At 40.7% G+C, this 25,800-nt stretch overlaps 1 protein-coding gene across 7 annotated transcripts in view; it reads left to right on the forward strand.

Annotated features, from left to right (window-relative positions):
* DEUP1 (deuterosome assembly protein 1) overlaps positions 1-25,800 on the forward strand; it is a 204,712-nt gene that overhangs the window by 72,459 nt on the left and 106,453 nt on the right. For 5 of the 7 annotated variants that reach the window (XM_005667227.3, XM_021062632.1, XM_021062635.1 and 2 more), the window contains exons 1-2: positions 24,321-24,418; positions 25,695-25,767. In XM_005667227.3, the coding sequence (XP_005667284.2) occupies positions 25,721-25,767 (47 nt within the window). In that variant the 5' untranslated portion in view covers positions 24,321-24,418; positions 25,695-25,720. Of the gene's footprint in view, positions 1-24,234; positions 24,419-25,694; positions 25,768-25,800 lie in introns of those variants that run through there. The other 2 variants (XM_021062631.1, XM_021062630.1) reach the window with 2 other exon arrangements.

Below are 25,800 nucleotides of genomic sequence, written 5' to 3' on the forward strand. Positions count from 1 at the left end.
AATTCCCAAATCCTCCCAAATCCTTTGGCATCATAGAATATTTAGAGCTCCCTTAGACTTGAACATTTTTGTAAGGAATACAGCATAGGAGTTTGTGTTTAAAAACCTTCATAAGGTTGCTTCTGGTTTTACTGTTATTAAAGAGAAAGCCGAATCATCTGGATTTTGGAAATGACAGGGCTGCTTCAGGTTTATTATTAATCCCTGTGACTAACCTACTTGGAACCATAGTACAATACTTTCGATCCATAGTGTGTGGGTGTAAGTGTATGTGTGTGTGAGTGCACGCACACACCTGCCTGTGTGTACAGACCTTTACGGAACAGAGCAGTGCACTAGTGAATACATGGGTGTGGGCTCGTCTTTGTGATCATTGTCGCCTGCATGAGTCAACTTGTTCTCGCCTCCTGCCTTTGAGCAATCACAAAGCTTTGCCCTCAGCCTCGTCCCTGTCGTGTTGCTTCACCCGTCTGGTCCCACATCAGGACTGCTCACTGCTTCCCCAAATTGCTTCTATCCCCTCCACAGGAGCATCCTGCTGCATTTTAGCTGGATACATTGCTGCCCACCAAAATACACATTCTCCAGTCTTCCTTGCAGCTAGGGATGGACGGATGACCTCATTTTAGACAATAAGACATAAATGGAATTGTGTGGGGTACATATTTCTTGGATCCCTTCCATCAACCGGCTGCCTGGGGCATAACTCGATGGCTCAGGCTCCAGCAGCCATCATGGGCAAACAGCAAGTGAGGTCCACACAGAGAGCTGGAAGGAGCCTTGTGCTCTGACATCTGGGGAACCTCATCAGGGCTGCCTATCTTCAGATTATTTTATGCAAGAGAGAAATGAACCTCTGTCTTGTTCAAGGCACTGTTTTTCCGCTGTTGTGTGTGCAAGCAAACTGAATCCTAACAGATACAACTGTCCTGGCCATTTCTTCCTCACCTGCCCTCGATGTCATCTGTCTCCTGTTCTAGCCCTGCCATCCACGTGATCCATTGTGCTCCAGTTCCTGCTTGTCTAACGCCCTCACTGGTCACGTGAGGCCTGCCGAGATCCAAGGGTGGCCTCTCTAACCAGCCTCATGCCCGCCGTTCCTCCTACCCCTAACTCCAGGTTTCAGCAATTTCACCACACTTCCTAAGACGTGAGGGCTGCATTTGTTCTCTCTGCCTAAGACATCCTCCCTGTGTTCAACAGCTTGGGAAACTCAGGTCTCAGCTCAAATGCTCCCCCTCTTCTTTGAAATCTTTCATGATTCCCCCAGGCAGAGCGAACCCTCCTGTCCTTTCTCTTACCTGCTCTGCACCAGGTCAACTAATTGTGTTGAAATTCTTTGTATGTCTGTCTTCATGCTAAACTATAAGTTTCTCAAAAGCAAAGAGTCAGTTATTTCTTCCATGTACATCTTTTAACAAGCACATGAGAGTCACCTGATGGATGTAAACTGGATTTTTAAAAAGAGAATGAGTGAATGACTCAATTAGGGCCCCATCCCATTAAGAAGCATTTCCCCAACTTTAAATAGCCTAGCTCCAGCTGCTTGGTTGCCTAGGTGACAGAGTCTCAATGATTTCATGCTGTACATATGATTATATATATATATATATGTAATATATAATATACATAATATATGTGCTATATATGATTCATGCTAGAATCTTATAGTATACTGTTTTAATTTTTTTTTAGGGCCACACCTGTGGCATAAGGAAGTTCGCAGGTGAGGGGTTGAATCGGAGCTGCAGCTGCTCACCTATGCCACAGCCACAGCAATACCAGATTGGCGTTGCATCTGTGACCTACACCATAGTTTATGTCAACGCCAGATCCTTAACCCACTGAGTGGGGCCAGGGATTGAACCCATGTCCTCATGGATGCTAGTTGAGTTTGTTACTGCTGAGCCACAATGGGAACTCCTGTTTTGAATTTTTTTATGTTTTATCTTCCTCATCTTGAATTATTTAGGGTGAAAAAGGCATAAAAGTATAAATAAGTACACTTTATCTTTAATTATTTTTCATAATGGCTACCATCTGTTTGACATCTTATGGTGGCAACTTGGCCCTGCCACCCACTATGGTGTGTGTTTTCCATGCTTAATTCTATTTAATTTTTTCCATAACTCCATGAGGTAAGTTGTAAGTAATAAGGACCCAAGTCAAATAGTTTAAGCAAAAAGAATTTGTTGGCTCAATTAGCCAAAAGATCGGATGGTAGTAGTTCAGCTGGATCCAGGGCTCAAACACTGCTGTTAAGGTGCTATCCACCCATGTCCCCTCACTGCCTCTGCTTCCACCCTTGTCTCCTCACTGCCTCCACCCTTGTCCCTGCCTCTGACTGCGCCCTTGTCCTCATCTCTGCCTGCCTCCACCCTTGTCCCAACACTGCCTCTGCCTCCTCCTTGTCCCCATCCCTGCCTCGTCTCCACCCTTGTCACCGTCCTTGCATTGTCTCTGTCCCTATCCCCAACTCTACTCCTCTCCCCATCTCTAGCTCTGTTCTCACCTCTATCTCAAGCTCTTTCTATATCCCCATTCTTTTCCCACCTCGCTTTCTCCAGAGGTCTCTCTTCCTATAACCATCATGGTGGGCATCAATCAATGTGAATTTATATTCTATCTTTTTAGTAATCCAAACAGAAAAGAAGCATCTTCTTCCCAGCTCTGGGAGTAAAATCCCAGGGACTTGTCCGATTGGCTGCCTTGGGTGGGCTGCCTTGGGTGGTCTGCCTCTCCCAGAAGTTGGTATTGATTAGGGAGATGAGTAATATGGTTAGCCATGCCAGGTATATCCAACCATGTGAATAGGACAGAATGGGTTCAGCTCCTACCTGAACTAACCACTTAGAATGAGTGTCCCGATGGAAAAAGGGCTTCTAAAAAGACAGGAAATTCCTGGAAGGTGAAAAATGTGAGATTTCTGCCACAGGTGTACTCTCTCCTTACAGATGAGCAAACTTAGCTCAGAGAGATGACTTCGTTTTCCCAAAGATACATGGGAGGTAAGTCATCAAGCTAGGATTCAAATCCAGTTCTGTCTGACTCTAGTCTTTGTTCCCCAACCACTCTGCTGAATTATGTTCCTTTACACATGATGAAAAACTAAACCTTTAGCTGATGATGAACCAGAAATAAAGAAAATGAATTTGCCCAAGTTTGTGAAATAGAGCTAAGGCTGTGATCTGAATTGCCACCCCATATCCTACCCAACAAAGTCAAGTCTCCTTACCAAAAAAATGTACTCTCCTTTTTATATATTCTCCAAAAAACAAACAAACAAACAAACAAACAAACAACTAAAAGCATATGTAAGTCACTTTATGTCTTTAGGGAATTTATTTTTCATTTTTCTTGGACTTTGTTCTTTACATAGATAGTTCCTATAGAGATGTTTTATACTAAGCTTCTTAATAACTTTTTCTCACTAGACATAGTCATAGCAACCTTAAACTACTCAAAGGCTTCCTACCTAAACTGAGAATCCACTCTTAAGGGGCACGAGCAAAAATGAATGTGCTCCATGTCCCAGCACGGAGGCAGCAGTATGAAAGGCACCTGGGTCATATGTGAAGGAGATTCACTGACTAATTTTAGGGTATGTGCTCTGAGTATTAGAACTTTCTCTGGGTATGAAGGAGCTGGTAGGTGCCAATTTTTTGTTTTGTCCTGTTTTGGTTGATTAGTTGGGGTCTCTTTGTAGCTCATCCTTTACTTACCTGGCCCAGCACTGGAAGGTGCTATCACTGACTCTCCCCAACCAACCAACTAATCCTGGGTTCTTTTGTGAGCCCAACAGCACTCTGCTCCACCAAAGCAGTCCCCGCCCTACACCAGACCTGGAAGGTACCCGTGGCTGGCACTGGAGCCCCTCCAAAGCAGCCTCCCAGTCTACCAGTCCATCACGTATACTTGACTTGCACCAGCAACCCCCAAAGCAGCTCTGGCCCTAGAAACTGTCCGCCACATGACAGAGTACCTGCAACAGTTGAACTAGGCCTTATACCCAGCCACCCTGGGGACCAGCCCCACACACTAATGCACCCCCAGCAAGCATAGCCCAACCACAATAGAAGGACACACACAGCCCACATGGGGGGCACTCCTGGAGCCCCAGACTCTGGTGCCCAGGGAGGACTGTGCTACTAAGCCCTACAGGACTCCTTCTATACAAAGCCACTCTTCCAATCAGGGAGATATAGATAACCTACTTAATACAATAGGAGCAAACATAGAGAGTTGGACAAAATGAGGACACAAAAGAATATGCTCAAAACTAAAGAACAAGACAAAACCTCAGAAAAAAATAAACAAGCCAAATGGAGATAAACAACATGCCAGATAAAAAACTCAAAGTAATGGTTATAAAAAATACTCTTCCAACTCAGGAGAATAGAGGAACACAGTGAGATCTTCAACAGCGATATAGAAAATACAAAAAGGAACCAGTCAAACCTTAAGAATACAATAACAGCCATGAAAAATACACTCTAGAACCAACTGTAGATGAAATGATGCAGAAAAATGGATCAGCAATCTGGTAGACAGGCTGGTGGAAATCACTTGACTGAAACAGCAAATAGAAAAAAATGAGGCTATCTTAAGGGATCCCTAGAACAATATCAGCATACTAACATTCACCTTATGGGGGGGTCCCAGAAGGAGAAGAGAGAGAGAAAGGGACAGAAAATCTACTTGTAGAAATAATGGCTGAAAACTTCCTAACCTCGGTAGAGGAAATGGACATCCAAGTCCAGGAAGCACAGGAAGTCCCAAATAAAATGAACCCAAAGAAACCCACCCTGAGACACCTTGCAATTAAAAACAGAAGCAAAAATAAACAAAGGAGGCCTAATCAAACTTTAAAGCTTTTGCAAAGCAAAGGAACTCATCAACAAAATGAAAAGACAGCCTACTGAATCGGAGAAAATATTTGCAAATGATATGACCAATAAGGAGTTAAATACCTATAATATATAAACAACTCATACAACTCAACATCAAAAATAAACAACCTGATTAAAAAATGGACAGAAGAACTGAACAGATATTTTTCCAAAGAGGAAATGCAGATGGTCAACAGACAAATGAAAACAGGCTCACCATTGCCAATCATCAGGAAAATGCAAATCAAAGCCATAATGAGAGATCACCTCACACTTGTCAGAATGGCTGTCATCAAAATGAACACAAATAACAAATGTTGGCAAGGATGTGGGGAAAAGGAAACCCTTGTGCTCTGTTGGTAGGAATGTAAATTAGCACAGTCACTATGGAAAACACTAATGAAATTCTGCCAAGAAAATTTTAAATAGAACTACCATATGATTCAGCAATTCCACTTCTGGATATTTACCCAAAAAAACCAAAACACTAATTCGAAAAGATATATGCACCCCTATATTCACTGCAGCATTGTTTACAAGAGCCAAGATATGGAAGAAACCTAAATGTCCATCAATAGATGAATGGGCAAAAAAGATGTAAAATCTATATATTGGAATATTATGTAGTGTGTGTGTGTGTGTGTGTGTGTGTGTGTGTGTGTAATGGAATATTACTCAGCCGTAAAAAGATTTTGCCCTTTGCAACAACATGGATGCACCTAGAGGGTATTATACTAAATGAGTCAGATATTGAGATATGAGACAAATGTTGTATAGTTTCACTTATGTGTGGATTCTAAAAAATGAACAAACAAAACAAAAATGGACTCATAGATACAAAAAACAAACAGGTGGTTGCCAGAAAGGAGAGGGTAGAGAGTTGGGCAAAATAGGTGAAGAGGATTAAATAAGTACAAACTTCTGGTTATAAAATAAAATGAGTCACATGATGTAAAATACAGCATAAGGAATATAGCCACTAATACAGTAATAATTTTGTATGATAACAAATGGTTACTAGACTTATCATGGTGATTGATCATTTTGTCATGTATTTATCAAATCACTATGTTGTATGCCTGAATCTAACATAATATTTTAAGTCAACTATACTTCAATTTAAGAAAAAAAGCGAGGGAGCAGTAAGAATCAAAAACAGTGCAGATAGGGAATTCCTGTTGTGGCTCAGTGGAAACGAATCTGACTAGTATCCATGAGACACCGGTTTGATCCCTGGCCCCTCTTTTAGGATCCGACATTACTGTGAGCTGTGGTGTAGGTCGAAGACATAGCTTGGATCCTGTGTTGCTGTGGCTGTGGCACAGGCCAGCAGCTGCAGCTCCAGTTCGACCTGTAGCCTGGGAACTTCCATATGCTGTGGGTGCGGCTCTCAAAAACTCCCCCTCCCCCCAAAAAAGCAGTGCAGATATTTCCAGGTTTAGGAACAGCACAGATGTCATGGCTATGTCAGGAAACTCTGAGGGAACCTACTAGTTCCTGGTCTACACATTTCACCTAAGATTTTCCTCTCATAGCTTACTTTTTTCTCATAGCTTACTTCTTAACAGTGAAGAGGGTAGATTCAGAGGGGAAAAATGCATTGCTTCTATTCAATTTCATGTCCACCCTAAAGCTGTTTAGAAAGTGATTTTTGATATGCCTCTCTCTACATAAAGCAGTAGTCTGACCTGCAGAAATAGTAGAGAGGGCTATTAGATCTCTAATTAGTTTTTAAGTGTTCTACATTTCATAAAAAGATTGGAAATAAATCCAGTTAAAACAATTTTTTTTTTTCCGAGGAGTTCCCGTCGTGGCGCAGTGGTTAAAGAATCCCACTAGGAACCATGAGGTTGCGGGTTCAGTCCCTGCCCTTGCTCAGTGGGTTAACGATCCGGCATTGCCGTGAGCTGTGGTGTAGGTTGCGGATGTGGCTCGGATCCCACATTGCTGTGGCTCTGGTGTAGGCTGGTGGCTACAGCTCTGATTCGACCCCTAGCCTGGGAACCTCCATGTGCCGCGGGAGCAGCCCAAGAAATAGCAAAAAAAATTTTTTTTGATGCCAGGTTGAAAATAAGTCCAGTTAAAAAAATGCTTTTAGTTCCAGGAGATTTCTTTCTTTCTTTCTTTTTATGGCCACATTCGAGGCATATGCAAGTTCCCAAGCTGCAGTTGCAACCTATGCCGCAGCTACTGCAACACCAGATCTTTTAACTCACTGGGCCAGGCCAGGGATTAAACCCATGCCTAGTAGCTACCTGTGCCTGCAGTCAGATTCTTAACCCACTGTACCACAGTAGGAACTCCCAATGCCAGAAGATTTTTAACAGATGCTGTGCTCGACGGATGTAAGTATGCTTCTTGAATCTTGTACAGAAACTCATTTTCATTATGGAACAAATAACCCCACCACTGTAGTAATAGAAATAAAAGAAAGAAAGGCAACTATGATCAAACAGTGACAATAAGTCCTTGCAAATGACTGTTAAAAATTGTCCAGATAATTCTGGTATTCTATTTTTCTATCACAAAGCATTTCTGTTCTCTTCCTTTTAATAATTCCTTTTCTGAAAGTGTTCAGACCTCATTAACTTGTCATGCTGTCATGGTAGCCTGATCTCCAAGTGTGAATTAACTATATGTTGACTTGAAGAAACAGGGTTTTCTTATAAAATGCTATGCCAATACTAGTGAAGAGATTATGCTACTTTGAAAATCTCAGGTAATAAAATTCTATTAATCAGAGTACTGCAAAGCTTCAAAATACATCTTCACGCTAATGTTCAGGAACCTCAATGACTTCTTTCAACTGTAGCAATTTCACTGGAATAACAGAGTTGTGTAGTGCTGACTTACACCTTTCAATTAAGGTATTTGTCAGAATAAGGTACAGCAGTCTATATATTCTAATTCGGTATACCATAAACCATATTCTGGGCTTGCTTTCACTCAAGTTCAGAAATATAAGGCCAGTCCTATACCAGGTTGAGTATTTCCTCCTAGGCCAAGAAGCGCAAAAAGTTTTCAACTGAAAACTCAACTCCTGTATACCTAGAAATAGATACTGGGAAGGATTGTGAATGTGTTTCCAGGCTCTTGGAGGGAGTGAAAGCTCTTATCAGTTAGTGATGCCTCTCCCAGACACAGAAAGGAGAGCTGGCACTGTGGTGCACTGTCCTCTCCCAAAGGCAGTTCATACTGTCTCCTTGTTTTCTTTTGTTTCCATTTTAATTTTTCAAACTTACATATGTTCACAGCTAGGAAGTCAAGTAGCCAAGAGAAAGACAAAGGCTTCCAATGAAAAACAATTGTTTTGTTTTCTTCTTCTTCTTTTTTTTTTTTTTTTTTTTTTGGTCTTTTTTTCTAGGGCTGCACCCCCAGGCTAGGGGTTGAATCTGAGCTGTAGCTTCTGGCCTAGCCACAGCCACAGCAACGAGGGATCCAAGCCATGTCTGGGACCTACACCATAGCTCACAGCAATGTCGGGATCCTTAACCCACAGAGCGAGGCCAGGGATCAAAACTGTGTCCTCTTGGGTACTAGTCAGATATGTTTCCACTGAGCCACGACGGGAACTCCAGAACAGTTGTTTTCTGATTAACATCTTCCCATCTCTTTTTTTTTTTTTTTTTCTTTTTGGGGCCCACCTGCAGCAGGATCAGAGCCATGTCTGCAACCCACACTGCAGCTCAGTTAAACACTGGATCCTTAACCCACTGAGCGAGGCCAGGGATCACGCACATCGAACGCCTGGAAACTATGTAAAATACAGAACGAAGAAATAGAATAAACTTTTTTATTAGAGAGCTCTAGGAGGAGGTCCTGTCATGGCTCAGCAGAAACGAATCTGATGGATTCGATTTCCACTGTGCCACAACAGGAACTCCCAACCTGTTCCCATCCTTGATTTTTACTTCCAGAAGAAACTGATTGAAAATCTTGAGCACTTCTTTAGAAATTCTTTGGTATTTGCCTGTGTAGATTTGAGGGTTGTTATTACTTGCCAACAACAGACTGATTTCAGATACTGGGTAGCTCATGGGGATGCTTAAACCACACAGTAGACTGTCCTGAGAACAGAAACCCATTCCACCACCACTGACCCCACAGATGCCCCAGAACTCAGCCTCATGGCTGCCCTCCAAAGCTGAGTGATGCTGCCACAGCCCTCGTCAGCCAAATGCTTTCCATATGGGGCCGCCTTGCTCAGGTTGCTCACTTCTTCAACAGTGGGGAGAGCCTGGAAACTATGTAAAATACAGAATGAAGAAATAGAATTAACTTGTTTGTTAGAGAGCTCTAGGAGGAGTTCCGGTCGTGGCTCAGTGGAGACGAATATCTGACTAGTATCTATGAGGACGCAGGCACAGATTTCTCCTCTTCACCTACTCATACATTTAGTACATCACATTTTTTAATAGATAAGGATTCGGGTTTGCATTATTTTGTCTATGTGAACATTTTTTTAATTTTTAAAAAATATTTTGCTTTTGGGGACCGCACTTTCGGCACATGGAAGTTCCTGGGTTAGGGGTCAAATCAAAGCTACAGCTGCTGGCCTACACCACAGCCACAGCAACACAGGATCCTTAACCCACTGAGCAAGGCCAGGGATCGAACCCACATCCTCGTGGATCCTAGTCGGGTTTGTTAACTGCTGAGCCACAAAGGGAACTTTATGTGAACATTATTTTTATCTTAGCTGAGTACTTTCGTATATTCTTTCCCTGTATGATGTTATATTTTGCCTCGAATTAATAATTAACTCTTTTGTTTCCATTTGGTAACTTTCTATATACCTATCATTAATATATTCTTAACTTTATTCCAGAATTATAATTTCTTGTATCATGTTTTAACATTTCTGAGAGTTCCATGTTGCTTCCTAAATGTTCTTTTTTTATAACTTTTGTGTGTATTATGGAAGTAATACAGGGATGTAATTATCCCTGAAGATAATTATAGTTTTTGTTTGTTTTTCTGCTTCCTACATTGTTTGTTTCATCTGTGTTACCTTTTACTGTATGTTTTGGTCTCTCTGATGTTAAGAGTTTCCCCCCAAATCATTCATCATTCTTATTTTGCTTGTGTTTAAGAAAGACGCCTTAAAATTGTGTGTGTGTGTGTGTGAGATAGAGAGAGAGAGAAAGGGAGAGGGAGAGGGAGGGAGGGGGAGAATAGGGCTTATTAAAGACTGGGCTTCACTGAAGAAAATTGGGTGGAACAGAGCCATTTCATTAGCGGTCTCCCAAATGCCAATCATTTCTTTTGTTTTTCTCATTTTCCTCTTTGGCTGATCACTTAGAGCAGAATTCTCAAATCCCCTGCCTTTAAATATGGCTGCCAGCATTCTAAGAACCGAGCCACGGAAGAGACTGTTCAGAGGGAGGCTTTCATTCACTTCCCCCACTTTGGGTTGGGTACTCTGTCCTCCTCTGTGCTGAATACCCTGGGTCCAGTGACTTCTGGCTTGACATCTCCAAAGAGTTAGCCTCTAATTTTCTGCCAGGTTCAAGAAGAGGCAGTTACCCAGCGGAGGAGTGGTGCAGAGGAGAGGATCTGGGTACATCCTATGTAGATGTTCGATCAATACTCTGATTTTCTTCCCTACCTCTTCCCCAGCATTCTGAAGAACGGGGTAGATTCAGTTCCTGAGCTTTGTTTTTAGAAATCCCAAGCATGAGCTGACCTGCGTCTTAGCTCTAACCCTTGTGGGCTTAGATTTCAGCTTCCCCTGGTCTTCAGAGTCCATCAATACTCATCCACCAGCCTTCTAGCTGCCAAAATTACTCAACTGCCTTCTTTCTGTTCTCTCTCTTCCTGTCCCCTTCCTTGTCTCTCTCTCATTCTCTGTCTTTCAATCTCCCTCTCTCTCTTTCTCTCCTATCCCCTTTCTCTCCATCTCTAGCTCCACTCCTCTTCTCCCTCATGTGTGTGTATGTGTGTGTATCTTCCTTTATTGCCAATGTAGTGGAATTTCAGGAGGGAAGAGTAGAAAAAACATGTTTCAATGTATTTCTGTGTTAATTAGAAATCTTCTATTATATATTTTCTTAAAATCTTATCAACACTTACCCCAACAGAATTAAAAATATGTTTTTCACAATTTACATGGTGGATTTTACCTGCTTTCAACAAACCAGATCTTCAAGTAGTAACAAACTGGTTCTCGTCTTGGACTTTTGATTATTATGTTGAGATGTGGGACAAGGACTCATCTCTCTTCTCCTCCAATCACAGTTCAGTGTTTATGGTTAAGAGTTAGATCTCTGGTGTTCCCGCCGTGGCACAGTGGTTAACGAATCCGACTAGGAATCATGACATTGCAGGTTCGATCCCTGGCCTATCCCAGTGGGTTAAGGATCTGGCATTGCCGTGAGCTGTGGTGTAGGTCGCAGATGCAGCTTGGATCCCGCATTGCTGTGGCTCTGGTGTAGGCTGTCAGCAACAGCTCCGATTAGACCCCTAGCCTGGGAACCTCCATATGCCGTGGGAGCGGCCCTAGAAAAGTCAAAAAGATTAAAAAAAAAAAAAAAAGAGAGAGAGAGAGAGAGAGCTCTCTGCTTGTTACACACACTTGCTACCTTCTAATTATATAAGCAGTGCATGTTTATTCTAGCAAGTTTGGAAACATAGAAAAACACAAAGTAGGAGTAAAAAATAAAAATCACTTGTAAATTCTACCTCTTTTCCACATCTCTTCTATCCCACAAGGCTCATTTCCAACCACCCACCATAGCTCTAGAAGCAAAATCAACGTTTTGATTTGTAGGCTTCTCAAAATTCTTACGCTTATACCTACATATACAAGGTTAGATTTGTTTTTCCCCCAAATATAAAATTATGCTATACATATCATTATAAAACTTGCTTTGTTCTTTCTTAATAATATATCAACAACACTTTTCTAAGTTCACATTTTTTAACATACCCCCTTTGTTTTTATGGCCACATCCATGGGCATATGGAAATTCCTAGGCCAGGGACTGAATCCAAACCACAGCTGCAACCTACACCACAGCTGCAGGAATGCTGGATCCTTTAACCCACTGCACCAGGCAGAGGATCATACCCACACCTGTGCAGTGACCTGAGCATTTAGGTTCTTAATCCACTGTGCCACAGCAGGAATGCCAACTTCATTATTTTTAATGGGTATCAAGATCATTTTGAAATTCATTAAGAAAATGAAAGAAGCCCACTGATTCCTGGTACTCCTTTCCAAAAGGTGGAGCCTAATTCCTCTCTCCTGGGTGTGGGCTGAGCTTAGCAACTCACTTCTGATGAACAGGATATGGTGGAACTGACAGCATGTGACTTCTGACACTAATCTTAAAGGCATTGCAGCGTCCCCTTTTCTCTTTCTCCCTCAGATCACTCATTCTGGGAGAAGCCAGTTCTGTGTCATGAGGACACTTAAGCAGCCCTACAGAAAGATCTACATGGCCAGGAAATAAGGTCCCATACCAAGAGCCAATGAGGAACTGTGCCTTCTGCCAATGCACACTCAAGGAACCACCTTGGAAGTGGATCCTCCAGCACCACTGAAGCCTTTAAATGAATGTAACCCTGACTGACGTGTTGACTGTAGTCTCATTAGAGACCCTGAGCCCAAATCACCCAGTTAGGTGGCTTCCTGATTCTTGACCACAGCAATTGTGATATACTAAGTGGTTGTTAGAAACTGCTATGTTTTGGAATAATTTGTTACACAGCAGTAGACAATGATACTGATTTTGATACCTGGAAGTTGGGTGCTATCATAATAAGTGCCAGAAAATATGGACGTGCCCTTGGAACTGGGTAGTGGGCAAAGGCTAAAAGGGCTTTGAGGAAGTGTCAGAAAGTGTTCATAGAAGCCTGACTACCATAGGGAAGCTGTGGGGAGGTCTTAAAGGAAAGTGAGGAAAAGATTTAGGAAAACTGAAGAAAAGGGGGTCCTTGTGATGTGGTGCTGGAAAGTTCAGTAATACTGTCCCCTATGGTAACATGGAAGAGAAAACGTACCTAATGAGCTGGTCTAGTTAAGGACAGTTCTAGGTAAGTCCTGAAGGTGCCACCTGTGTCTTCTTGCTGATTATAAGTTGTTTCTAAAAGTGGGTGTATACTTTTTCTCTCAGAGCATTTTAAACATAGCAGAATACTTATAGAACAAATAATAATAATAATTATAATAATAGAAACAAAAATACAGTGATGCTAATTCCAACTATTTTGGGTATCTACTGTGTGATATTATATACATCACTGACCTAATTTATTTTTTTAATCTCTTATTTTTAAGATTATTTTTCATTATACATTATTACAAGATGTTAATTAGTTTCCTGTGCTGTGCAGTAGGTCCTTGTTAGTTATCCACTTCCTATAGAGTAGTATATATATTTTAATCCCAAAATCCTAATTTATTCCTCCCACCCACTTTCCCTTTTGGTAACCATAAGTTTGTTTTCTATGTCCTTGATTTATTTCTATATTGTAAATAAGTTCATAAATCCCTTTTTTAGACTACATATATAAATGATAACATATGATATTTATCTTTGCTTAACTGACTTCACTCAGTATAATAATCTTTTGGTCCATCTATGTTGCTGTAAATGGCATTATTTCATTCATTTTTATGGCAGAGTAATATTTTGTTGTATATATGTACCACATCTTCTTTATTCATTCATCTGTTTATGGACATTTAGGTTGTTTCCATGCTTTGGCTGTTGTGAATAGTGCTACAGTGAACATTGGGTGCATGTGTCTTTTCAAAGTATAGTTTCTCCAGATGTATGCCCAGGAGTGGGATTGATGGATCATATGGTAATTCTATTTTTTTACTTTTTCAAGCAATTTTCATATTATTGTCCATAGTGGCTGTACCAGTTTACATTCCCACCAGCAGTGTAGGAGAGTTTCCTTTTCTCCACTCTCTCTCCAGCATTTATTATTTTCTACCCATGTTTAAATGATGGAATTCCTAAGGGAACTGCTTAAAATCTTCCTCTTTTCTCATTCACCACACTCACATCCTCAGCAATCTCAACCAGTCCTGTGAGTCATGTTCCACTTGTACATAGACAACTCCCAGATATATACCTAGACCAGACCTGTCCAGACCAACCTGGATATATGAGCTGAAATTCAGGGCCATATATTCAGTTGACAGTTCAGCATCTACTTAGATATGCACAGACAGCTAAACACAACATGATCACTGACCTAATTTAATATTTACCACATCCCTGAAACTATTGTTATTTCCCACTATAGAAATGAGGAAACTAATATTCAGTGAGGTTAAATAAATTAGCCACAATCATATAGCCATTAAATAACAGAATTGGGAATCAAACTCCTGTCCATCTGAATTCAAAGCCCATATTCTTTCTAAAATACTTTACTGACATTCTCAGAAATAAATCATTTGTATAGTTATATTCTCATATTGTATATTCAAAGAAAAAGAAGGGTTCAAGAAAAGAATTCCATAATTTTAAATGATGAACATTGAAATTATATTTTTTCCTACCTGGAGGGCACTACTTATTGCTCACTGATTTTTTTTTTTTTTTCAGAAGTATGACTTTTCCTTTCCTTCATTGTTAACAGACTTAATTCAGCCATCAATGGGTGAGTGAGTTAGACCCGGTTAAAGTGAGAAATGCAATTAAAGTGTTTCACAATGAAAAAGAAAAAAAAAAAAAAAAAAAAAATGTAGTTTCTTCTCAAAGTGATCCTCAGTCTCTACCATTGTCTACCATCTCAGGATTTATGTCAAGCTGAGAAAATTCTCCCAGTCAGTTCAGAAATAGGACTGCATAATGCCTTTCAACACAACATCATGATAATGAGATTGATGCCGTCTTTACAAAGCAATTTAGAAACGTTCAGAGAGAATTTGGGTTTCTGGATGTTGAGGTAACCATAGATTGAAGGTGAGTACCCTTTTCAGGTGACATTCCAAAATATTCCATCCGAATGAAGTAAATTTGTTTTTCAGAGAAGATCACTCTCTGCATTGTCAAAAGCTATTTTCTGACGCGCCTCCTACAGAGTCAAGCAGCACAGAAGGCAAGCAGGTGAGGAGGAAGCATCGCCTTCCCAGTGAGAGCACTGGGCGCGAGGCTCCACGGAACACTGTGCTCTGCTTCCTTTTCTGAGACACAGCTAAGAGGCTTCATCATTTTAGTCGGGGAAAAGGAAACGAGAAAAATGTTTCGGTTTTCTTTTTTCCTACTGAACGTGGCAAACTCGTGTTCCCTCAACGCTGAACTCAGAGGTCTCCTGGAACAGCGTTTTATTACAGACATAACAACTCCTGTTCAGCAGCAACAGCGACAATGCGAACATGCTTTATACCAGGAACAAAAAGAGGCATAATAAGGGTGGCATCATGATGAGTAACCTTGCAACACAAACCTAAGAAATGAGGGTCCTGGGAATCATTTTTCTTCAACCCGCGTGTTGTTCCACATGAGCGTTGAAGGGTGACACTAAAATGGACACCACGCTGGTATCTCCCTAAAACAGGTGCTGCAGTCTCTCATGGTGATGACAGAATGTTTACTCATTAAAATTTGCTTGAACTACTTCCTCCTGTGTCTCCAGCTCAGTTTTATTCAGCCAATTGCACATTAACCACTGTTTATAGGGTGACCAGGAAACATGATACCCAGGGATATATAGAAAGTAATTCTCGATTCATAGAAGTCATGTCAATAAAATTAAATAACAACAAAATAACAACCATTGAATTTCCTAATACAAAAATCTGTGTCCTAAACATATTTTAAAGCCATATTCTCTCACTTTACGAATGACTATGTCATATTTTCAAATTTTTCTCTCACATTACTATTTATCACAGATGGGGGCTGATCTTGAAGCATTATTGACGTAACTCATTCATAATTTCTACCTTTCCTGTTTCTAAAAATTAAGAGCTGAGGAAACTTAAAAAAATTATATATAATAGGATATGAAAATGTTAAAACAGGGTAGAAAGGACTTCCATTTCTGGCAGTATGTTTGCTTAGGTACACTGCACAACCCTCCCTATCAAAGCAAATAAAATACAATATAAAATATAAAGTATAGTATTCTTTCTTGTAAAGAGAATGGAACCAGCAGATTTATAAACCCAAGTGAAAGCAAGCCCGCTAACAAGGGAGTGAATGCTAAAGCAGCTTTGCTCTGAATGTTTCTTCTTACATCTGAGGACTCGGGGCAGAGAGGCAATGGAATACAAAGCCCAGGACCAACCCAGTGAGGATTCCAGTGGAATACCTCACATAAAACTAGGATCCCCACCCTCATGCACTGGTGGTGGGAATGTAAATTGGTGCAACCACTATGGTAAACAGTATGGAGTTTCCTCAGAAAAAAAAATATAGAATCACCATATGATCCAGCAATCCCACTCCTGGGCACATATCTGGACAAAACTACAATACATGTATGATATGTATGACTGTGTTAACTTGCTGTATAGCAGAAATTGGCACATTATAAATCAAAAAAATACATGCACCAGTATGTTCATAGTGGCACTATTCACAGTAGCCAAGACATGGAGTCAACCTAAATGTCCATTGACAGATGAATAGATTGAGAAGATGTAGTACACAATGCAATACTACACAGCCATAAAAAAATGAAATGATGCCATTTGCAGCAACATGGATGCAACTAGGGGTTATCATACTACGTGAAGTAAGAAAGAGAAAGACAATACATGATATCACTTACATGTGGAATCTAAAATGTGGCACAAATGAACCTATCTACAGAACAGAAAGAGACTCACAGACATGGAGAACAGACTTGTGATTCCCAAGGGGGAGGGAGTGGGATGGACTGGGAGTTTGAGGTTAGTAGGTGCAAACCATTACATTTAGAATGGATCAGCAATGAGGTCCAACTCTATAGAACAAGGAACTATATCCAATCTCTTGGGATAGACCATGATGGAAGATAATACAAGAAAAGGAAGGTATGTATATGCATGTATGACTGTGTTAACTTGCTGTACAGCAGAAATTGGCACATTATAAATCAACTTTAATAAGAAAGAAAAATTAACAGGTTAGATAAAATTTTGGCATGTCCGAGGGGGAGGGGGTTGGGAGAGGGGTGGAGTCGGAGGTGAGGGTTAGCAGATGTAAGCTATTTTTATCCTGAACAACAACGTCCTAAACAACAACCTCCTACTATAGCACAGAGAACTATATTCAACGTCTTATGATAAACCATGATGGAAAAGAATATTTTTTAAAAAAGAATGTCACTTTGTCATACAGAAGAAATGAGCACAACATTGTAAATCAACTATAATGAGAAAAATATGTGGCAAAAAAAAAAAAAAAAAGGAAGGAAGGGAGGAAGGAGGAAAAAAAAAATGGGTATAGGGACAACTTCTCATACAAATTTCCAGAAAAAGAATTTGCCTTCCCCCAGGGTCAAAGTCAAGATAGGTATGTGTTCTGATGTTCCATTTTTTTGTGACTTAAAGAATAAATGTCTTTATTTTAGAATACTTTTAGATTTAGAGAAAAATTGTGAAAATAATCCAGAGTTCCCATCCAACCCACATCCTGTAGCCCTTCTTATGGACATCTTACATTAGTACGATCCATTTGTTACAGTTAATATATAAATGCTAATAATAACATTATTTTTTAACTACAGTTTGTACTTTACTCAGATTTCCTTAGTTTTTACCTAACGTCACTTTTTTTTCTGTTGCAAGATCTCATCCAGGATAACACATTACCCTTAGTTATCATATCTTCTTAGGCGTCTCTAGGCTGTGGCAGTTTCTAAGAGTCTTCTTGTTTTTGATCATCATGACAGTTTTGAGAAGCGTTGGCCAGGTATTCTGTAGAGTCTCAATTTGAATTTGTCTTGTGTTTTTCTTATGCTTAGACTGGGATTATGAGTTTCAGGGAGGAAGATCACAGAGGTACACTGCCATTTTCGTAACATTGTATCAAGGGTGATTTATGACTGTCACTGTTGCTCTTGGTTACCTGGTTGAGATAGCCTTCTGCAGGTCTCTCCACTGTAAAATTACCTCCCCCTTTTCCATACTGAACTCTGGAGATGGAAGTCATTGTGTACATCCCACACTTAAGGAGTAAGGAGTTTTGTTCCAACACCTCCTTAAGGGTAGAATATCTGCTTGAATTATTTGGAGTCCTGCATGGAAGGTTTGTCTCATCTCTCCCATTTATTTCTATCAGTATAGACTCATGGATATTTATTGTATACTTCGAATTATAATCGAAAGTTATTTTATTTATGTATTTAGTTTCTCAAATTGTTCTGGCTTTGGCCATTGGGAATTCTTTCGATTCACTTCCATGTCCCTTTGGCATATCCTCATCATTGTGAGTTTTAGTTTAGTCTAGGTGTTTGGTTTTTTGTTTTTGTTTTTGTTTTGTGAGCACTTCATTACTTTCTGGCATTATAAGATGTTCCAGGCTCATCTTTTATCTACAAATACCTATATCTACAGCTATCTGTAAATATTTCTATATGTAACTATTTGTTTATTAGGCTAAACGTGAGTCCCTATTGTAATCTTCTATGCTAATATATTACTGACATGGATCATTCTAGCCGCCTCCCCTTGCTTATGTGTAAACTCCTACTCCAACAAGAAAAAGCTGGCTCCCACCATCCACCATCTATTTATTTAATTATCCAACTACACAAGTATACAGGTAAGGCAGTATTAGAACTGTTAACTTATACCCTCTGGAAAAAAATTTAACAATTGGAGTATAGTATTTATGTACAGTTAATTTTGCCTTTGTTTTAACAGATTGTACTCATGTCCAAAACTACTTAGATCAGTACCTTTTTCCCTTACCTCTTTCATACATTTTTAATACAGTTAGATTTTTTCATCACATTCTACATTCCACCCTGGGATCTTCCAACCTCCGAAGTCACTTCTTAAAAATTTCATGCATTAAGGTTCCCTCTTTGTCTATCATTTACTTTTATAGTGAGAGTAGCCTTTGGGAATCCAAGTTTTGCTTTTTAATGTTTTAAATTAAAGTAGAGTTGATTTACAATGTTGTGACAATTTCTGCTGACCAGCAAAGTGATTCCAGTTCATATATACACTATAGAATATATATACACATTTGTTATATATATGTAATATATATACTTTTGTTCTCATATCATGTTCCATAATGTTCTATCATAAGAGATTGGACAGAGTTCCCCGTGCTATACAGTAAGGACCTCGTTGCTTATCCATTCTAAATGTAATAGTCTGTTTACATGAGGATATTTATCGTACAGAAATGAGTCTGTTCTCTCTTTGTCCCTATACTCATTTTCCACTTGTTCATATTACTTGTGTTGTCTGAAAAACCTCCTGTCAAAAATTTAATGTAGGAGTTCCCTTGGTGCAGTGGGTTAAGGATTCGGCGTTGTCACTGCTGTGGCTCAGGTTTGATCCCTGGCCCTATAACTTCTACATGCCACAGATGTGGCTGAAAATACTTAATGTAAAGTAATTTGGGGTTGGATATGTTTTAAGGCAATTCTCAAAAGCAAACGCAAATTTGCTGGAAGAATTCAACCTCTATTCTAACCTCAAAGGTGCCCCAGAAATAAATCCACCCCCAATTATAGTAAAAAATCATAAAACACACAGGAAAATAACACACTATGATAAGAAATAGCGGTGATAGACCCCCAAATTTCAGATACTGGAGTCATTAGACACATATTAGAAAATAACTATGATTAATATGTTTAAAAATTTTTAAAGAAATATGAACATTTTTACAAAGAAATGGAAGTTATAAAAAATGACAGAGATGATTTGGGAAATAACCGAATTAACTTTTTTATAATCTCAAATTCAACAGACACTTCCTGAGTACACACTATATGCAAGGGCATGTACTAGATACTTTCATATATATTATCTATTTTTATTTTCATGACAACAAATAACATAATATTAGTAAGTACTAAAGTTAAAAGCCTACATCTTAAAATACTTTCCAATATTTTGTCTTTTCCCTACAATCTGGAAAATTTATTCTAATCTATTTTCCAGTTCAGAAATACTCTCTGAACTTGAATCAAATCTATTACACACATCTGTGGTGTTCTTAATTTTCATTATTTGTAATTTTTTTAGTTTTAGAATTTCTGTTTGGTTTCTTTTCAAATATGCTAAGTCGCTTTTTATATTTAGGGCTCCCTACAAATTTTTTTCCATCTTATTTTTATTTCTTTTAACATATTATTCATATTTTCATAAATCTTTAATCCAATATATAAAGTATCTGTGGTTCTGTTTCTGTGTTCTGTACTTTCTACTGGTTTTCCCTGATGGCATCTTGTTTTTCTGGTTTTGTTTTGCTTTTTTAGGGCTAATAATAATAATATTAGTAAGTACTAAAGTTAAAAGCCTACATCTTAAAATGTGTCTGTAACCTACAGCCACAGCTCACTGCAATGCCAGATCCTTAACACACTAAGAAAGACCAGGGATTGAACCCATAACCTCATGGTTCCTAGTCGGATTCATGTCCACTGTGCCACAAGGGAAATTCCACATCTTGTTTTGTGGTCCTAGACCATGTTTCAGTATGTTCTGAAGCTGTATTTGAGAAATTGTTTTCTGTATTTGAGACACTATTTTCTGTATATGAGAAATTATTTTCAGAAAGAATTTGAAGCCTGGAATGATTTTTCATCTTCACCAGAGGAAATTTTTGCTTGCTTTCTCCAGGCGTCTTAATCTACCAGTCCAGTACTGGCTCATCCATACCTAAAGACAGATTGTCCTGAATCACCTACGTGATCCAAAGCTGGGCTGCAAGTCAGTAAGAGAACTGGTTTCCACTTCACCTTTCTCCTGAGGGCAAAGTTGTTTGGGGTTTCATCTTAAAGGCAGAGGATGTTTATCTCTTTATCTGGGGTGAGCCCAGGCTTTGTCTTTTGGCAACTTTGCTTCACAAAACTACTGGAACTACTGCTCAGCTTTGTGGTTACTTCTGCCAGAGCATTAAATGCCTTCCAGGCAAAAGCAGCATTGTGTTCTGGGCTCACTTCTCTAGGTTCTTGCCTTTTCCTAGATTTTGACCCAAGAATTTCTCACTATCCTATTAGCTTAGGACCTGAAAGCTTTTAACAGAGATGAGCTCGTGGTAAGAGCTGACCCCTGGCTCCACATGTATTTTCCCTGTTGGGAACCTTTCACTTCAGTGTTATCCCTGCCATCCCTGATTCCAGGAAATGGGCTATTCCATCCATGAAATTTTAGCTCAAGACTATAGAAAGTCTTTGGTTCCCCTTAATATCCAAGAGAGGATGACATTTTCAAAACCACAGAGCCAAAACAGCAAGGATCTCTAAGAAGGAGATGTACAGAGAAAAAAACCATGATAGCCATTTCCCAAAGAACTTAGTTTTCTGAACCCAAAATGAGACCTGGTGTTCCTAATTCCCATAAGGAGGACGTGCTTCTGTTTCACCTGGGCCCCTGGCCAGCCAAGACTAACAGGTAAGGCCCTCCTATCAAGTCTGAATTGTGTGAATTCTCTTTGGAGAGACAGCCCTGCCTAGGAAAGTTGACAGGACTGAGTCAGGATGCAGTGAAAGATTTCACCCTGCCCGGCCAAGGGGCTTAGATATGCTTTTCTCTGCAGATGTCCACTCCCTCTCCCCACCCAGAGGTTAATGAGGAATTTGAAGGAGGAGCCTTTCATAGTCCCTCTCAAATCACACCCAGAGGGTTAACCCGCTGTGCCGAGCCGGGATCAAACTGTGTCCCAGTGCTCCCAAGATGCTGCTGATCCCATTGCACCACTGTGGAAACGCCAATAGATGTAACTTTTTATTGCAATGCATATATAATTTTTTTTTTTTTTTTTGGCTTTTCTAGGGCCGCACCTGCGGCATAAGAAGGTTCCCAGGCTAGGGGTCTATTCGGAGCTGTAGTCACCAGCCTACGCCAGAGCCAGAGCAACATAGGACCTGAGCCAAGTCTGCGACCTACACCACAGCTTACGGCAACGCAGAATCCTTAACCCACGGAGCGAGGCCAGGGATTGAACCTGCAACCTCATGGTTCCTAGTTGGACTTGTTAACCACTGAGCCAGGACTCGAACTCTGCAATGCATATATAATTTTCGAACCTTCTTTTGAAAATGATATAAAAATAAATATTTCCTCTGTTGAGAAAAAGGCAAACATCAAGTTAATATAACCTTGCATACATTCAAGTTGCATATTTATTTTCTGTACTGCTATTATAAATTTGGGTGTGAAAACTGTTTTGTTAATGAAGGTTTTTCAGTTTTTAGGGTTCAGTCTATAGCTATGATTATTATTTAGTCTATATAATTGGGCCCTTAGCTTTTCTTCCATAGTTCATCCTCATTCATCCCTTTCAAAACACTTTCACCTGAAAAGACTCAAAAATAGGTACATTTCAGGGTAAATTCAAGTCTTTGCAGTTCTAACTTGATGGCAGGGAGTCCTGGAGAGGTGGGGAGGGAGGAGGGTAGGTCTTGCATTTTAAGCCTGAAGTCTCATCATGAAATGAAAGCTTTATTCCTATTAAATTGAGTGAGGTATTTCTATTCTGTATTGAAATTTTCTTTAAATCTGTCACCGTATGTGAACTCTCATATACTTATGCTTTGCAATCCCTGCGCACATTTATTTTTTTCTTGTGAAAATGTGGCTTTAAACACACCTACAGTTACCTAAGCAAGATTTTGACTGCTGAAGAAACTGACTCAACTTTAATCTTTGGACAGAGTTTGAAAAGCACTGGATTTGGAGTAAGATGATCTAGGTTCATATCTTAACTGCACTTGAACTAGATGTAATGTCTTAGACAATTTTAACTTTTTTTTCTAAGCCTTCTGTTCCTAATCTGCTAAGAGGAGCTACAGTAACGCCTGTTACACTGTGTCACACGGTACACCTGAGCATATAAGGAAATAATGAACATGAAAGTACTTAGCTACAAAGTGTGAGTGATACTGGGCATCCTGAAACTTCATGGAATTTTATTCCTAGTTCCATTTTCCCTTCCGTAGAGTCAGAATAAATACATTGACCCATTCAATTTAGACATGAATAGAGGTTTACAGAATATTGAAAGGTTTCAAGTTAAAATGATCACTCTCTTCATTCAATCGTAATATGAGAGCTATAAAACACTGATTAGAACTAATAACCTGAGATACTTTACACCCTTCCTCTGCAAAACTCGATTTGTCAAGAAATAGCAAAAGGTTTTTCGAAATCCAGATGGAATTTGGATGGAGGTATTGGGGTCAGTGTTAAATTGATAGCCATATTAAAGTAGCAAATTAAGGTTAATGTTATGAAAGTGGTGTGCAAATAAAAGATTTTAAGAATTAGAAATTCATCTACTGAATGTACTGGGAAGGAAGTCTGTCCCTAAAATAGATCCTAGAGTATTTTCCAAACGCCAACTTTTAAGTGCTTCAGCGTTATCAGTAGAAAGATATGGATACGCGTGTGTACATACACGCATGCGTGTATATGTCCTTTCCTATCATTTCTTTGAAATTAGAACCATGAGACAGAGCTTCTGCCGTCAATTATTCTTGGAATTTGGTGGGAAAAAAAAGAATTTGGAATCAATCACTCCGAGTTCTGTCCGTGTTCCCTCATTAGGACCATCACCCTCTCCCTACAAGGGAGGCGCTACTCTCTGCTGCTCTAAGTCGCAGAGCTGTTCTAAGGACCCAGCGCGCTGCATGGGAAAGACAGGTACAGATGCTATGGTTGCAGCGACCAGAGTAGTTGGGCGCTGAGCAAAAGCGGTTTCAAAAACATCCAGCTCTTCCCAGCTGGAGGACACTTTGGTGACTGGAAAGGCACCTCTCTTTACCCTATTTCGTTTTCTCATTTCAAGTGTGAGAATGAGAAGGAGGGCCAGGTGGATTTAAGGAACTTGGATGCAGAACCTTCTCCACCCCCCACCCCAGCTGTTTACACTTTGTGCCTCCGTCCTGTCGTTCGTTCCTTCCTTCATTCGACTGCTATTTCCTGGCCCCCTGACGGGTGTCGGCCACTTCGCTAGGCAGTGGGAGTCACGAAGTGGAAAAGACCCACAATGTGGTCTCCGGACGCCCTCGGTCCGGTGAGCAGGCACTAGAGGCATAACTGTGGCACAGCGAGGACCCGATGAAGCTCCGCACCGCCGCTCCCGCCGCGACCTCCCGCGGTTCTGCCCGCCGCCGCGGCGGCCGCGCCCATTCCCCACCCCACCCCCAGCGACGCCGAGTTCCGGCCGCGTCCCCATGGCAACCAGAGGCCGCCGGGCAGGCAGTCTGGCGCTGGCGGGGAAGGAGCGCCCTTAACTGCCTGAGCAGCCGCGCGGCTGGCGGGCCCGGACCGCGGGAGCGCGGCGGCGTGTGGCGGGGCCCCTCGGGGCGGGCCGGGCTGGCAGTGACCCCGGCGTACTTACTCCCGGGGCCTCCGACCTCTCGGGAGAGCGCGGCGCAGCGCAGTGCAGGTAACCCGCCCCGACCTCTGCCCACTCCCTTTAGCCCAGCTTGCCCAAGAGGGGCGGGGGACCCCGACAGACAGCTGGTCCGCCGGGGCTGGCCTTGAACCCTGCGCTGGGGGGCCGGGGGGGCCCGGGGGAAGCGGGGGGCGGGCGGGAGTGGTGGTCCAGGGCGCTCTGCAAGTGGGGAGAGGTTCAGACGGACCTTGAAGAATCCAGAGCAGAGTGTCTCCCTAAATTAGGTCCAGGGTCTAATTGTGTGGCTTTGGGCCGTCACCTGGTTCGTCTGTGCCTCAGTTTCCTTGGTGTTAAAGTGAGGGATTTGAGAACCTACAAAACGAATTTATTCTTCTGCTGTTCTGGTCAAGTTTTCCTTCCCCATTCCTGCTCCTGGCCCTTCTGCTCTACCCCCAATTCCAGGGTTTCTCTTAAGTTCTTTGATTTGAGAGTAATAGGAGCCCTGCTAGTCTCCCTCCGCTTGCGGCCACCTTGAATGCTATTTAATTGACTCATAGTCAGTAATTTAGAAGAGTTGAAATCCTTTTCAAAACGTGTCCACGTATCCTCATAGATTATTTTTTAATTAAAACTTCGCTTACAGCAGAAAATTGACAGAACGCTGCAAACCAACTGTAATGGAAAAAATAAAACTCATTATAAAAAAAGAATTTTATTTCTAAAATAACTTAAAAAACTAACTTTGTTTTTGGGAAACAAACAAACAAACATGGCTTTACTTTAGGCAAGTACCAATATCCCTATTTTGTCCAAAGAGTTGAATGGGTGCCCACAGAGCCAGGAGGAATTGTAAGATTTCTATTTTTAGGCAGTTCTTAGCCCTTTGGTCCTAACGTTTATGGCATATTCATTCTAATCCAACCTGGAGCGAGCCAAAGAAAGAATCTACTCAAATAAAGGCATACCTTTTGGAGATCACCCAAAGGAAGGAACCCTTGAGTATGTTCAGCTGGGACTCCTCTGGTAGGAATTTGGTTTTACTCATTTCACATGCTGGCACTTTGCCAAATCCAGGGCACCAGGCTGTTGTCCAGTAGATAGTGAATGAATGTCCATTTCAGTCAATAGCTTATATTTCACTGCATCACTAAGTCGGTGTGATAAGTGCATGAAACAAACAGAAAGCCGGAGTTTTTACATTTTGTGGAACCAAGAGCTACTACACTAAAAAGCTCATATAATATGGTTTCAGCAGGAAATTTTTCTTGTTTTTAGGTTAATGAATGTAAGCATTTTAAGAATCTAGATCATTTCTCCCCCCTCACAGGTTAAAAATCAAGAAATACAAACCCAATGCAGCAATTTCTTGACATGGAGAACCAAGCCCATAATACAATGGGGTAAGTGCTGAGACATTTCTTTTGAAGAAGTTG

This window comes from Sus scrofa, chromosome 9, assembly GCF_000003025.6.
Source record: "Sus scrofa isolate TJ Tabasco breed Duroc chromosome 9, Sscrofa11.1, whole genome shotgun sequence".
Lineage (NCBI taxonomy): Eukaryota > Metazoa > Chordata > Mammalia > Artiodactyla > Suidae > Sus > Sus scrofa.